At 48.6% G+C, this 13612-nt stretch overlaps 4 protein-coding genes across 6 annotated transcripts in view; 2 read left to right on the top strand and 2 right to left on the bottom strand.

Annotated features, from left to right (window-relative positions):
• Positions 1–2092: 2092 nt before the first annotated feature.
• LOC113218251 (ketohexokinase) lies at positions 2093–4128 on the top strand. 2 transcript variants are annotated; one of them, XM_026438522.2, is made up of 6 exons: positions 2093–2348; positions 2438–2660; positions 2734–2850; positions 2948–3158; positions 3226–3458; positions 3549–4128. In XM_026438522.2, exons 2-6 carry the CDS (start codon positions 2551–2553, stop codon positions 3817–3819), a joined length of 942 nt encoding a protein of 313 aa, XP_026294307.1. In that variant the 5' UTR covers positions 2093–2348; positions 2438–2550; the 3' UTR covers positions 3820–4128. The 2 variants fall into 2 exon arrangements, with proteins under 2 accessions (XP_026294307.1, XP_026294306.1); XM_026438521.2 differs by having other exon boundaries at positions 2426–2660.
• On the bottom strand, positions 3805–5934 carry LOC113218252 (uncharacterized). The gene is made up of 6 exons (XM_026438523.2): positions 5800–5934; positions 5328–5422; positions 5151–5250; positions 4868–5055; positions 4741–4791; positions 3805–4650 (listed from the first exon to the last, which is right to left on the bottom strand). The coding sequence occupies exons 2-6, from the start codon at positions 5409–5411 to the stop codon at positions 4567–4569; spliced, it is 507 nt and encodes a 168-aa protein (XP_026294308.1). The 5' UTR covers positions 5412–5422; positions 5800–5934; the 3' UTR covers positions 3805–4566.
• Positions 5935–6001: 67 nt separating this feature from the next.
• Positions 6002–7894, top strand: LOC113218247 (coiled-coil domain-containing protein 81-like). Of its 2 annotated transcripts, XM_026438514.2 has the most exons (6): positions 6002–6311; positions 6387–6448; positions 6529–6690; positions 6775–6867; positions 7242–7403; positions 7821–7894. In XM_026438514.2, exons 1-6 carry the CDS (start codon positions 6233–6235, stop codon positions 7881–7883), a joined length of 621 nt encoding a protein of 206 aa, XP_026294299.1. In that variant the 5' UTR covers positions 6002–6232; the 3' UTR covers positions 7884–7894. The 2 variants fall into 2 exon arrangements, with proteins under 2 accessions (XP_026294299.1, XP_026294298.1); XM_026438513.2 differs by having other exon boundaries at positions 7242–7893.
• Positions 7895–7930: 36 nt separating this feature from the next.
• Positions 7931–13612, bottom strand: part of LOC113218246 (organic cation transporter protein) — an 8870-nt gene continuing 3188 nt past the window's right edge. The window contains exons 2-9 of the mRNA XM_026438512.2: positions 12997–13108; positions 11616–11826; positions 10978–11236; positions 10695–10863; positions 10341–10601; positions 10030–10247; positions 9755–9945; positions 7931–9346 (exon numbers count right to left, since the gene is read on the bottom strand). Coding sequence (XP_026294297.1) covers positions 9080–9346; positions 9755–9945; positions 10030–10247; positions 10341–10601; positions 10695–10863; positions 10978–11236; positions 11616–11826; positions 12997–13108 — 1688 coding nt within the window. The 3' untranslated portion in view covers positions 7931–9079. The remainder of the gene's footprint in view (positions 9347–9754; positions 9946–10029; positions 10248–10340; positions 10602–10694; positions 10864–10977; positions 11237–11615; positions 11827–12996; positions 13109–13612) is intronic.

The raw sequence follows: 13612 nt of genomic DNA, 5'->3' as shown, positions 1-13612 counted from the left end.
GGTGGGGGTGGGGGGGAGGTCGAGTCGACGTCTTGTTATCCTACACGCGGCGACTTGAGCTGGCTGCAGGAAGGGTGAAGGGCGTGCAGTATGGTAAAGGGCAAGGGAAATGCACAGTAGTGTGTGAGGAGGGAAAAAAATGTGAAATATTCTTCGCCAAATCTTCCTTAGTAGTTGTTGTTACGCGCAGAGGGGTGGCTTGCTGCACGCACACGCGCGCACGAGGCGTTCACTTGAAGTCCCGGCCACGGCGGCAGTCTATACAGGGGCACCCCGCCCCGCCCTCAACAACACAACTGACGGGGATGGATTGAATTGAATCATCCCGCGCCGTGGAAAAGAGAAAAGAAAATCGCCCGACCAGGAGCGAGAGACCGGCTATGGCCGTCGCGCGTCTGTCGATAAGCCTTCTGGCCATATCGGAAATTTTTCCTATTTATTTTGCGCGATTCGAATGTAAAAGTCTGATGGAGAATGCGTACAAACCCGCCTCCCTCGTCGTCCGCTTTTTCCCCCTTTTTTGTGGACGCCGGACGCGAGTGTATGGCGAGAGAGTGGTTGCTGGGTACAGAGGATCGTGTGTCCCGTGTAATGTAAAGCCGAGTCCAGCAGAAGCGTTTCAGCGGGGAAGTCCCGGCAGGCTCGTTTTTCATTCCGTCCGATTCGCTCGACTCACTCCCTCCCCCTCCCACCACCGTCCATGCACCTCCGCCCGCATCCCAAATGTACTGTCCACTCGGGATCGGACTCACACACACACACACACGCACACAGGTGTGTCACAGCGCTGACCAGGCAGCCATCCGCGGGCAGTGAACTAGTCCCAGCATCGTTTCTCAAAGATATCAAGGTGCCTCCACTGAAATGAACATTTACTGGGCAGGAGCGAGGAAACGACGTGGACTACGAACGGCTGCTAAGCATTTCTGATTTCGTCCTCGCCCCACAAAGAGGTGACACCTGGAGGCTGGCGAGGACGCTTCTGAGAGCGCCTGCAACGCGCTGGGTAGGCCAACCCGCAGAGCATCTACGTGGAGCCGGCGGCCCGCCCTGAGCGCTCCAGGCTCCAGTGCAATGCAGGGGCTCGGGCAAGCGGAACGTTTATGTAGCTCAACGTCAACGTTCCCACCTGCCATTTTTGACGCCTCGGTATCGATGACCATCCCCTGTAGGGAACGCACCCCAATGCTGCGAGTTTGGCTGCTCGCTATCGGCCCGTCAGGAGCCATGATGGTCAAAGGTAAGAGGCAAAGTCGTTGCATTGCGACGGGTGCCTGCTCGGATGCCACCGGCACAAAGGTAGGTTTGTTTGTAGCATGAAACCAAAAGTCTGAATACCTTCGTCAGGTGGCACAGTGTCGACTGTAGGATTGACAAAGTAAAACACCGCAGCCCTCGCAGTCACGGACCCGTTTTGTGGTCAGCTTTGATTTTGAATGTTGTTGTTTTTTCAGGCCGCCATCGCCATGAATCGCATTTTCGCGTCGATGATTTACGTCTGAAATCTATCAGATATTCTTCCCCCCATCCTCCCGACTCCCGACCAAGGCAACGACGAAACATGAAAAATGTTTCGTCTATCCAGAGGGAAAACGAGGCCAGACCAGCCAGGCGCCGGGCCTCGCTGCCGAGGTGAAGGAAGGTGGTCGGGCTCGACGCGAACGCACGTGACGTTTTAGCGCCAGTCCAGCCCGTCCAGCCGCCCCTGCCCACGCCCGAGACAGGAGACGTGAGTTAGCTCAGATGGAACCCGCGAGATATGGGGCGCCGTAGACCGCAGGCACACGACAGGGCGCCGCGAGGGGAAGAGGGGAGGGGGTGCCGGGCGCAGACTTGGTTTCGCTTGCCAGTCCATATGACCCCATAATATTTTTACCCCGGGGGGCTCTATGAACTCCAATGGTGGGGGGCATCATATTTTTACCCCCCCCCTTCCCCTCAAAGAGCACGTAGTATGTGCACGACAAACTTGCGGTGTTTTTCAGCCGATCGTGTGGAGATGGAGAAGACAACCGGACTTAACAAGAGTTTCCCGCCGCTAGGTCACGCTGGTGGTGGGGGAAGTACCCCTCCTCCCCTCCCCTCACCCCACTCTATACCCACTCCACTGCTCTCATTCTTACCGTACTTCGGTTAGACCGCGACTAGGTACTGCTACCTAGGCTGGGCATGTCTATGATATGACGAAGAGTTATCTCACATTGTTAAAAGATAAGATAATAGGTCAATGCCATCGTCTCACATGAAGTTTGCCATCGAACTGCCAAAGCCTAATCAAGGAGCAATCAACAAAAACAATCTCACCCCGTTCTGACATAACCTTTCTGTTCTCCTTTCTACACATGAAAGTAAACATTTGTTTGGAAGCTGTTCTGCCTGTTGGCATTTGTGACCTCTGGTGTTCGGTTATCACGTTCCTGATAAGAAACCTCATCAGCCAAACAGGGGAGTTTCAAGTTTGAAAACAGCTGCAGACCATTCATTTGACAGAACCAGTGACAAGACAAGTACATCTCTGCATCCCAAGAGGAAATTTTTTCATACCTAAATATGGCGACAGACACCACAGAAAATGAAGATTTAATTCTTATGGTAGGGTACAGCTGCCTTGATCTTGTCTTGTCAGCCCCTCGTTACCCTGAAGAGGACTCTATGAGCAGGTATTCATGACAGTGAGATTTTTAAATTTCTTAAACATCGACACATTATCCTTTACTGATCAAAATCGAATAGGGCTTTGGATTACCACAAGCGTCGAGGAGGTAACGCCTCAAACTCATCAACTGTGCTATCACAACTTGGAGCAAAGCCCGAACTCTTAGCAGTAATGACTAGTGACGAGTATGGGGAGTGAGTACAATTCTTTTTCACAGTGTAATGCAGAGTACTTTTAAATGTTAGCTTGCAAAAATATATATTGCACTATTTCTTACTTTAATTTGAACAGGTTTATTCAAAATGACCTAAAGGCAAATGGTATAATCTTTGAAAATTGTCCAATCTATCCGAATATCAATTCACCATTCACTAGCATAATTCTGAGCCTTTCCTCTGGGACTAGAACTATCTTACATTATCGTCCCAAAGATTATCCTAATCCCACAGTGGAAGACTTCAGCAAATTGAATCTTGCAAAATATAAGTGGATACACTTTGAGGTAATTTCCAAAGATTTTGAAGATATTGTATAAGATAAGCACTAAATTTGACTTCTATTCATTTCAGGGAAGAGCTGTTCCAGAGGTATTAAAAATGATTGATGTGCTTGATGCTTGGAATACATTAAACTACGATAAAAAAGTATTATACTCAGTCGAGTTGGAAAGATGCTATGAAGAAACTAAAGGACTTCTTTCCAAAGGCAATGTTGTGTTTTTATCCAAAGAGTTTACGAAGTACCTTGGATATACGTGTCCTATTTCAGCTCTCCAAGGATTGGCACAGATTGTACAACCTGGGTATAGCCTTTACAATTTAAAAAGAAACAACTTTTTACGTACTTCTATTTTAACTTAAAAGTAATATAAACCTTATTTTCCTCCCTACAGAGCAAATATTGTCATCCCATGGGGAGAGCAAGGGGCTGTGGCAAGATCAGGTGATGGAGTTATTTTGAAATCACCGGCCTACAAACCAACAGCTGTTCTTGACTCAACTGGAGCTGGAGACACATTCATTGCTGCTACTGTATATTACCTGAGTAAAAAAAAGTCTCTTTTAGAAGCGATTGACTTTGGTAATAAAATTGCTGGTGCGAAATGTGGCATGGTAGGATACCTCGGAATTAATGAAGTGTATGAAAAATTTAAGAAAGTTTGAAACTGGTTTATAATGAGGGAAAAAGTGATCCAAAATATATAAATGTATAAAATTTAAGAAAGATGCACATATGCCTTATAAAATACTATAATGTTGATAACATTCTTGTTTTAACAAATAACAAGTTATATCTTTCAATACTTTAAGTTGATTTAGACAAACATTTCATGAAATTGTAAACCTTATAAATTTCATCTGTAATATTTCATTACTTCCATCTTGATTACAAATACTGTAATACTGTACATACAGACAGATGAGTCCAAACAAAAAAAAATATAATTAAATTTTAGTTTATATTCCAACAAAGCTATTTGTTAAATCTGTCCTCATTAACAGGATTTGCCTACAGTTTACACACCCAAACAGGTCACAACAATAAAAATGGCAAATCATAAAGTTTTCATTACAAAAACAGGTAACTAGGGTCGATGCCACATTAGTCGGACGGAATCAATGGCAGTAATAATTGTGAGCCATTTGAGTACATACACAAAGCATTACTTAAATACTAAACTAGTGCATAATACAACAACATGCATTGTGTGGTTGAGGAATGATTCACTAAAATACTAGAGAATTAATGGAAGTCCAAAAGAAAGGCACTAAGAAACAAAATATGATTCAGTCAGTTTGTAAAATTTTGAATCTAATCGCATAGATAAGAGATCAGCAAATGAGTCAGATCTATATCCAAATAATGGATAGTTGAAGGCTGCCTTTCATATTTGACGAATGTCAGGTAAATCAAGGATAGAGCAGAATGATGTTTGGTGATTGTAATTCTTGGAATATCTTGTACTGGGACCAAACACAAAGCCAGCAGTACATCTGTAAATTGGAAATATTTTTTTCTTTAAATGTTTTAAAGTTGTTAATATATTTGCAATAATGTTGACATGTTTAGGAGAAAACACTTACATTATAGGCCATCCAAAGCCATAAAATAAATGCTGACAAAACAGCATCAAGCTGAAGAAGGAATAAAACATGATAGTTGTAATCTTACTCAGAAATAGACAACATTACAATATTGGAGAATACTTACATAAATGTAGTATCCACCTATCAACCACAGGCCAAACACAAGCTGGAATGCTATGCAGATTCCGAAACCTATCAACCAGGGCAACATGTATCCTCGAGTGCCACGATGCAAGCTCACCAACATCAGAATAGCACACACAATGAGCAGAAGAAAATATGTTATGAAGAATCCTCCAACACCTTTCATAGCTGAAAAAGAAAGGAGATGCTTTACTTTTCTGACACCATGTTAAACAATTTTGTTCTTAAATACTATTTTCTAAAGTTTATTTTTATAAACTTACAGTGGCGCACATCAGATTCAAATAGAGGTGAATATAGTTGAGAAGAGTCACCACCATTTAACATGTAGCATATAAGAGTAATCAATACTACACAAGTTGCCTAGAAAAAATAAGAAGCATTTCATTTAAGACGTAAGTAAGTGCTCACAGTGCATTCAATTAGTCGAAAGTACTCACCACTGTGTAGCCTGCAACCCACTTGCAACCAACTCGGACATTGTGTGCCCATATAAAGGGCGTCCAAAAGGTTTCAATCCTCATTTTTGTGAACTCTGTAAACAAATAAATATAATGAAATCTATCACTCCAGTACCTTCCAAAACATCCACTTTGTGAATGTGAAACAGTGAACGAGAGTTGATGATTAATCCATTCCAAATAACTAGATTTTTTTCCCTATCAAACTATAGAATTTTTGTGTCAAATATTTACTTAAAATAAGGAGCACACAACGCCTTTCTATATGTAAACATAAACTGACTAACATAACCTTCAACTTAAAAATCACAAATCCTTGCTGCCCCGCTTTATGAGTCTCAAAACTGAGGTATAATTACAATGTGGGTATTCGATAACATAACTGGGTCGAAGGTAATAGTATAAAAGGTGCAATGCAGTATTTTAATTTAAATTTTAAGTCTTAACTTACTTTAAATCCGTCAACGCCCAGGACTCGTCAGCACCGCCCCAAACAAACCTGGTGGGAGTGCCCGGCGCTAGATCGCGCTACTGTCGGGCAATTTCCACCAACGTTACTTCGACAATCAGAAGTTTATTTCGGACAACCATGCTTCAATCCCAAAATTTTACTCTTAAAAACAAACATAGAAATGTAGTTTTGGAAACTTTAACAAATTATTTTCATGTCTTAATTATTGTAGAAATGTTTGAATCCTATGGTTAACCTTAACGCGTTGGTCAGTCCGAAAATCCGTCTCTATGGCGACAAAGGCGCCCTAGCACGATCCGGTACAATTCCGGCGATTACGTTTCGAAAAGGCAACTTTCGTTTTGTTCTCTTCAGGTGACTTGTCAACCAAGCATTCTGGCTTTCTATTCTTACGACTGAGAACAGCAGAAGAATGGTGCAGTATACAAATGTTCTTGAAACTGCAAAGAATAACTTTCAAACTGGCATAGGGAAAAATTATAGTCCTGCAGGTAAAACTAATATTTTGATTCATACGAACAGTTTTCAAAGCAACGTTTCCCATGTAAATGTGTTTTCAATTGCAGATGTAGAAGAAGTCTGGAAGCAAGTTGCGCAGTTTATCAGAAGCTCTCTTTTAAAGAAGAGGGTAAAACAGTTTCCGTAGTTTCTGAGTTATCAGATTTAATTTAGTACGCCTAACCATTCAATCGTTTCATTCTCTCTCAGGCTGTGGACATAAAAGGCTTAGGAAGATTTACAATTCAAGAGTACTCAATGCCAGTTTCATCCATTTATGCCGTCTGGTCTCATCGACCTGTCTTTTACTTAGACAAGCGGCTGTGTGACTCTTACCATATAAAATGTGTGCGCTTATTTTCATCTGACAAGGTGAGCTATCTAATATTTATTCTGATCGACGTATGGTTAATGTATCTTCATCAACCTTCATTTTCCCTATTTTCCTCTTCACAGATCAGTGTTGTGTCAACAAATCTGTCAACAATAGCTGCTCTTACCAATTTATCAAGGCATGCTGTGGAAGATATCATCAATGAAGTTGTCCAGGTAAAGCCATTGTCCTAGAACTACATAGAGGAGCCTTCACAATAAACGGCTCCCGATGTGACCCGAGCGAAACGTTCGGCTTCCAACGTTTTCTTGCGCCTAGCCAGTTGAGCGCTGTGGGCGGGCTACCGGCGAAACACAACTGTTGTCCGGGTTGGCCTACCTATCTCGTCGCAGGCGCTAGCGTCGCTCTCGTGAAACGTTCGTTTTGGGGGGTTTGGGAAACACCGTAAAAGTTCTTCATAAACATACATTTCGAACCGCTGGCCTATCAGTCCTCCCGCCATGTTTTAAGCGCTTCAACAAGGCGTCACCACTGGGTTGGGGACCTTAGGGAAGTACCAGACACCTCACAGACACTTCGTGTGGCCCAGGCGCTGTGCCGGCTGTGCATGGCGCAGAAGGACCTGGAGCTGCCACTGCCGGGGCTGGGGACGCTGCGCATCGTGGACCGCTACACCGACATGCGGTACAGCCGGGAGCTGGTGCGCGCCGTGCACCGGGACATCGCGGACCCGCTGGTGATGGCGAGCCATGTGCGTGCGTGCGACAAGCGCCCGCCGCCCCGAGCCTCCTTCCTCGCGCCCGTCGCCGTGCCGCCGCGCTACCTCCGCGAGCTGCACGACGTCAACTACGGATAAAACTGCGAGGGTTGCGGCGGCTGCTAAGTGTTTATATCTATCCTCAGGGATATCGATCTGAGACCACTCCGTTTCCATATGCCGGGGATGGGGCAATATGGGGCTCTCTAGACAGCAGATCGGCTGTCGGGGCTGGGCTTGGTTTAAATGTATTGCGCCTCGACGCCGAATTTAGAGATCAGGCTGTAAGTTTTCCTGGGTTACATTCAGACTCGGAGTAACGTCTTCTAGCGTCGGTTTTGGCAAGTCACACAATATTGCCGTTCAAAACATTGCCCCCGTTTCTGAACAATTTTTGTGGTATGGTCGCAGCGGAGGGGTACCTTCGAGGAAGGGGGAAGCAGCTCTGCCCTTGTCAGGTGGAACGGAAGGTGAACTCCCTTCAAGTTTCAAGTAAGTGTGTGGCTCATCACAAAACACTCTTGTAATTTTGAACTCTTTCTTTTAATGTTTTCTACGTTTTAAAAAATAAATAACATGACAGATACAATCCGTCATATTAGTCAAACAATGAACATCAAAGAAGGTTGTATACCTCAGTCAGCTCTTCAAAATTCATATATAAAATTTAACTTTTGGGTCCCTAGATGTAAACATTAACATTTCCAGTACAAGTATAAAATTCAAAACAGGTACACTCCTTTGCCCAGTGAGAAATGACTGTCAAAACGATGTCGAAGCGATATTGTTACGACGGTGATCCTGCCTTTGCAGCATCTTTTTTCGACATCCTTTCGATATCCCATCTCGCACTAGGTGCATATTTCAATTGTTATTGGTAAGAAACGCAAGCCCATTGAGGGACTGAAAAAATATTACCTTCTTAATCACAACCTTGACAACACGTACTATTTCTTAACTACAAATGAACAACACATGGCAATATAGGGTCGAGAGATCATTCAAACATGAGCTATAAGGCAAGGCGACAAACCAAAAAGACACATCACTTTCATCATTACAACAGATCCATATCAGAGTATTTCCGGATAAATAATAAGTACGAAAAAACGTTTGCTGTCAGTTAATTGGTCTCATGAAGAAGTAGTCTTTTACACTCATCCGGTATTGCGTCACGTCTACTCCACGAACATTAAGCTAAGCACAGGTACAACGGCTCCACGCGGTTTGTGGCCTCTCAGTTCATTGGGTTTCATTGTTCACAACGAGTATTGCAAAAGCAGCATATAACCTAGAGGCGGCATCTCAAATGGCAGTGACTGGGAACTTTGAGTGAAGAACCACTCGCGGAGGACTTCCCCCTTGGCGGGCGGGAGTATTGCCTCTCTAGCGCCGGGTGACAAATGGGTTGCCTACGCACCAGGAGCTTCTGTCTCCAACCGTTACGCGGGATGGTTCAACAAACCGGCGGCTTAAGCGTCTCCTCCACGGAGGATTCGAAAGACAATCACGTCGTGGGTCATATTGCACACGGGGCACATCGAGTCCTTAACAATCGACAATGGCCGCACACGCGCACTGAATAATGCTTAAACATTCCATCCGAAACACCGACACGGTTTGTGGAGGATCCAGCGCCTCGCGGCGTCTTATTGGGACACACGGCATCCTCAGGACATTTCGTGGCTGTCCTGCCGCAGGGACTGGTGCGTCGGGGAGTCGCCGCGCCGGCCCCGCTCGGACGCGGCCCTGGAGGCGGGGCGGCGGCGGCCCAGGCAGCCCGAGAAGGCCGTGTCGCCGTCGCCGAAGTGCTCGCCCTCCTCCATGGTCTGCGGCAGCGGCCGGCCCAGCGTCTCGGGCAGGAACAGCGACAGCAGCCCCGACGTGATGGCCACGCAGCCGAAGATGGTGGACGGCAGCGCCTTGTTCAGGGAGTCCTGCGCAAGCGGCGGAATAATTACAATTTGTTCTTTCTGTTCAACATCGGTGGTCGTTTGGTGGCGATCCAATCGGGGCCCAAAAGACAAATGTCTTCTGGACACTACATTCATAAACAAAAAACTTGTACGTTACACATGTTTTGGTTTTGGCCAAGTACAATTTACTTGTTCAGATGTACGCAATCCTTGCTGAGAACAAGGCAAAATGTTCTTGAACAAAACCGATTACCAGATGTACAATGTACCGGGTGTATCTGTGCTTGCGCTTTAGTGTTGCGGAACTGCATAAATACATGCTCGATGAGGTCGCAGGGGCCGTGGTGCCTGACAGGCCAAGTGAGTAGGCAACCGGAACACATTCAAAGATACACCCGGTACTGTACGAAGCACGGGGACGAGCCTCACCAGCAGGGAGATGAAGGGGCACAGGGCGCCGCTGATGCGCGCGCACATGCTGGACGCGCCCAGGGCCGTGTTGCGCACGGCGGTGGGGAACAGCTCCGTCGAGTAGTTGTAGATGATGGCGAACGAGCCGGCGATGAAGAACTTGCCGATCATGACGATGGCGGTGGCGGCCGAGCCGGCGACGGGGTCGTCTGGAGCACGCGTTAAACAGGGATTAGTTGGCGATGAGGGTAGTTTGCCAGGCTAGGCTTCGGGATGCGGGTCCTTGTGCTTACCGCCCGAGGAGAGGTAGGCGGCGGTGATGCAGGCCAGCCCGCCCAGGATCATGAGCGTGCTGATGAGGGAGCGCCGGCCCCACAGGTTCATGAGGATGCCGGTGAGGATGTAGCTGGGCACGTCCACCACGCCGGCGATGGCCAGGATGAGGAAGGGGTTGCCGGCCAGCCCGCCCGTGTTGAGCGACAGCCCGTAGTACACCAGACTGTTGGCGAACCTGCGCACGTCGACCGAAAGAAACGTCATGACATGGCACAACAAGGGCCGCTAAGGAGTTTACACCTACGCCGTGCCCGACTTGCCGACGCACCAGTTGAGGCTGACGTTGAACATGCGCCTGCACATGTTGGGGGTCTTGAAGAGGTCCTTGATGGACATCTGCGGCGCCGGCGCCTCGTCCTCGACCACGTCGGCCGTGGCGTCGGCCGTCGCCGAGTCCTTGCGCAGGAAGTTGGCGATGTCGGACTTGTACTTGTCGCCGTAGTTCATCCGCGAGGCCCTCGTGACGACGCGGACGGCGTCCCTGGAGCGCCCCTGCGACCACAGCCACCGGGCCGACTCGTCCACGAGCCTGCGAGCACGCAGAACGGCGTCAAACTTCATACTCAGGACAAATGGTACATGGGGCCACGATGTGTTGTCGTTTGGGGAATGTGTTACGTACCACCACTGTGGCAGCAGCAGCAAGCTATGCAGCCCGTACAGGGCCTGCAGAAGCTGTCGGTCGGGAATCAGGTAGCCCCACAGCGCGACCAGCACGATGCCCACGCTGAAGGAGCTCTGGAAGGCCATGCCGCAACCCGTACGGTACGATGGTCCCACCATTTCCATGACTAGAGGAAACAACACGTAGAATATCACAATGTGTTGAAGTTGAAATGTTATCAATGTTTGTTACTTGTATTCATATCAAGCAGTTTCCAAACTGCTGGTTCGTCCCCACTCACTGAGCACGAAGGACGACGACAGCGTCCCCACGGTGCCCACGCCGTACAGGAAGCGGAGGGCGAGGAAGCTCCAGAAGTCCGGCACAAAGGCCACCACCGTCCCGACGACGAGCTGCAGCACGGCCGCCGCCATGAACACGGGCTTGCGGCCGAACCGGTCCGCCTGGTTGCCGAGCAGCACGGCGCCCACGAGCAGGCCCGACATGTACACGCTCTTGGCCAGCGCCTCCATCCAGCGCCGGTCGCACACCATCTCCCACTGGAACAGATAAGTCGACAACATCAGAGCCATGTCAGAAGTATTTATGATGGTTTAAAAGGCACACCCCGCGAAAGAAACCAGCCTGTTCTCAAGCGAGAAATGCGTTGCGATTCTTCAAGAACATTTACTTAGCACATTGGTACAGAGTAAACACGGGGTTGTGCTAATGAATATTTTCACAGCGCACGTGACGTCCGGGTGATATTTTAAGTCTTTGCAGCTAATGAGGTGGCTGCAGTCTACACACACGTCAATCTGGTTCTAGAGTACAATTATTGTTTGCGAGAGCGACGCAGCAGCGAGGCGAGGTGCTCGGCGAGGTGTCCTGGCAACAGCCGCTGCTGCTGAGGGGCCCGCCGCGTGGTGTGGTACCCACCTCGATGGCCCTGCTGGACAGGTAGTGCGTGTCGTCGAACACCCAGCGCTCGCACGGCATCCACGCCGAACCGTTGGCGGCGTCCAGGAGGTGGCACGCGTCCAGGGAGCCGTCGGGCCGCACCGGCCGCCGGCTCACCACGTCGCTGTGGTTCCAGGCAGCCGCGCGCACCGAGCCGTTGACCAGCTCGTCCACCTCCGGCACGAAGCATCTGAGGGTGGGATAGATAACAGGTGGTGTGAGTGATGACTCGCACAAGCACGGAGAGCATTTCAAACCCACAGGGACGCCCTTTGGGATCATCCAGAAAGTACGTCCGTCATTCGCCGTTACGAGCCCTCCAAAACAAGGCAATGCAAGCTCTCATGGCGCCTGATGGGTAGGCACAACCTTGCATGCCGTGCATGCGTGTATTGCGGGGTGGCCTACCACGAGTCTCGCAGGCGCCGGGCTTCTGTAATTTGCAGGATGATTTTGAGAGAAACGACGGACGTACTCTCTGGACGATCCCTTTCTTCCTCCATCCTACGGCTTCCACATCAGGCTACAAAACATCTTTGAAAATTTACATTTTTTTCTAGCGAGGGATGTACGGTGTTGTAAATTTAAAATCTTACATGATCGTAAAATTATGACAGTCCACCCTTGCTCGGCAATACATGGTGTTTTAATAGTTTTGTAATTTTACAATAATTTTAAATGAGAACTTTGCGACATTTCTTATGGAAAATTTCCTTGTACTACGGAGCATTATTTTTTTTTTTTCTGCAATCAGTCCAGTCTCTCTCTGCTTCTGCCTAGCTACTGTCGACAGGGGGTAGTTCCGCTCACCGCAGGAACAAAACTTTTCCATTAGTTTAGGATTCCGACTTTATCGAGCGAGCCGCGCTTTGTTGTCATTCGCGCTCTCTCACACGTTGAAACTTGTCAGTGCTCTTATCTCTCTTCCGCTGACTAGTGCTGCCGAAAGAGCCTCTGGAGGGTGATCGGGGAGCTCCCGGTTTTTCTAATCTCGGATGCACCCACTAAAATTTCAGTGTTCTCTTTTCCCTTTTGTAGACGAATAACACTAATATTTGAGAGACTAGGACTCGATCGGGGCCAGATGTCGCAGAATCCGGGAGCCGCTCGCACAAGGGCTGGACGTGGACAAGGCGATGTACTGCCTCGGGTGCGGCGCCTTCTTGATCGCCGGCGTAAAAGGTTCAGGGCAAGAGGAGTGCCCAACGACAGCGCCGATAGGGACACTGGCGCCACAACACGACAGCTGCGCTCGTATCAGGCCCAGCCAGCCTGAGCAAATTTGCCATCGTCGCTCGCCTGCCTCACGAGGCTATCTGGCCGTCGATACACGAGGATGGGGGCGGTCGGCGCGTCTCACCTGTGCTCGGGCACGGCCGCCACCGTCACGAGGGACAGCATGTGCACGCCGGCGTTGACGGAGGCGAGGGCCAGCAGCACGAACTGGAACATCTGGTAGCGTCCGAACGGGCCTGGGTGGGAGAGAAAGAAATTAAAAGTTAGTGATGGGGACAGAGTAACAGTGAGGCCCGCCCCGCCATGAACCACAAGGGAGGCATAAAATCCTGGCAAAGGCTTGGCCTCCCTGTGATGGCTCTGCGGTGACACCTTGCAGGTGGACAGTAGTGGACAGGTGTGTTGTCAGGAGTGTCGGTACTGCACGCGACGACGACAGACGATTGTTTTGTTAACGAACGAATGACATACCCATATAAAAAGCCATAGGGGCCAACGAGTCATCCACCTCCACACCTCCACATTACGCTTTTGGCTGCTTGCTTGAGCGCAGGCGGACGTGCTACGTGCTAAGTGACTGGGCGGGGACGGTAGAGGGCAGGCGTGTGCCCAGTATGCTCAACTTTATGACAGTGCGCATTGTAGCCTCCACGTTCGCGCAAACGATGGGGGGCAAACCAAACATCAGTCGCGGATATGGCATATGACCATAGTCTCAAAAGATCGAGAGGGAGAGAGAG

Source organism: Frankliniella occidentalis, unplaced genomic scaffold (genome assembly GCF_000697945.3).
Source record: "Frankliniella occidentalis isolate FOCC.00 unplaced genomic scaffold, Focc_3.1 Scaffold84, whole genome shotgun sequence".
Classification (NCBI taxonomy): Eukaryota; Metazoa; Arthropoda; class Insecta; order Thysanoptera; family Thripidae; genus Frankliniella; species Frankliniella occidentalis.
This window is presented reverse-complemented; position numbering and strand designations above follow the sequence as displayed.

What these genes read in the sequence shown, in the direction of transcription:
- LOC113218251 (XM_026438522.2), top strand. Translation starts at nt 2,551, where the DNA reads ATGGCGACAGACACCACAGAAAATGAAGATTTAATTCTTATGGTAGGG. An exon ending in ACTAGTGACGAGTATGGGGA is followed by an intron (nt 2,851 to 2,947) that starts GTGAGTACAATT and finishes TAATTTGAACAG; the next exon opens with GTTTATTCAAAATGACCTAA. An exon ending in GCACAGATTGTACAACCTGG is followed by an intron (nt 3,459 to 3,548) that starts GTATAGCCTTTA and finishes TCCTCCCTACAG; the next exon opens with AGCAAATATTGTCATCCCAT.
- LOC113218252 (XM_026438523.2), bottom strand. Translation starts at nt 5,411, where the DNA reads ATGAGGATTGAAACCTTTTGGACGCCCTTTATATGGGCACACAATGTC. An exon ending in GGGTTGCAGGCTACACAGTG is followed by an intron (nt 5,251 to 5,327) that starts GTGAGTACTTTC and finishes TATTTTTTCTAG; the next exon opens with GCAACTTGTGTAGTATTGAT. An exon ending in TAGGTGGATACTACATTTAT is followed by an intron (nt 4,792 to 4,867) that starts GTAAGTATTCTC and finishes TTCCTTCTTCAG; the next exon opens with CTTGATGCTGTTTTGTCAGC.
- LOC113218247 (XM_026438513.2), top strand. Translation starts at nt 6,233, where the DNA reads ATGGTGCAGTATACAAATGTTCTTGAAACTGCAAAGAATAACTTTCAA. An exon ending in GCTCTCTTTTAAAGAAGAGG is followed by an intron (nt 6,449 to 6,528) that starts GTAAAACAGTTT and finishes ATTCTCTCTCAG; the next exon opens with GCTGTGGACATAAAAGGCTT. An exon ending in GCTTATTTTCATCTGACAAG is followed by an intron (nt 6,691 to 6,774) that starts GTGAGCTATCTA and finishes TCCTCTTCACAG; the next exon opens with ATCAGTGTTGTGTCAACAAA.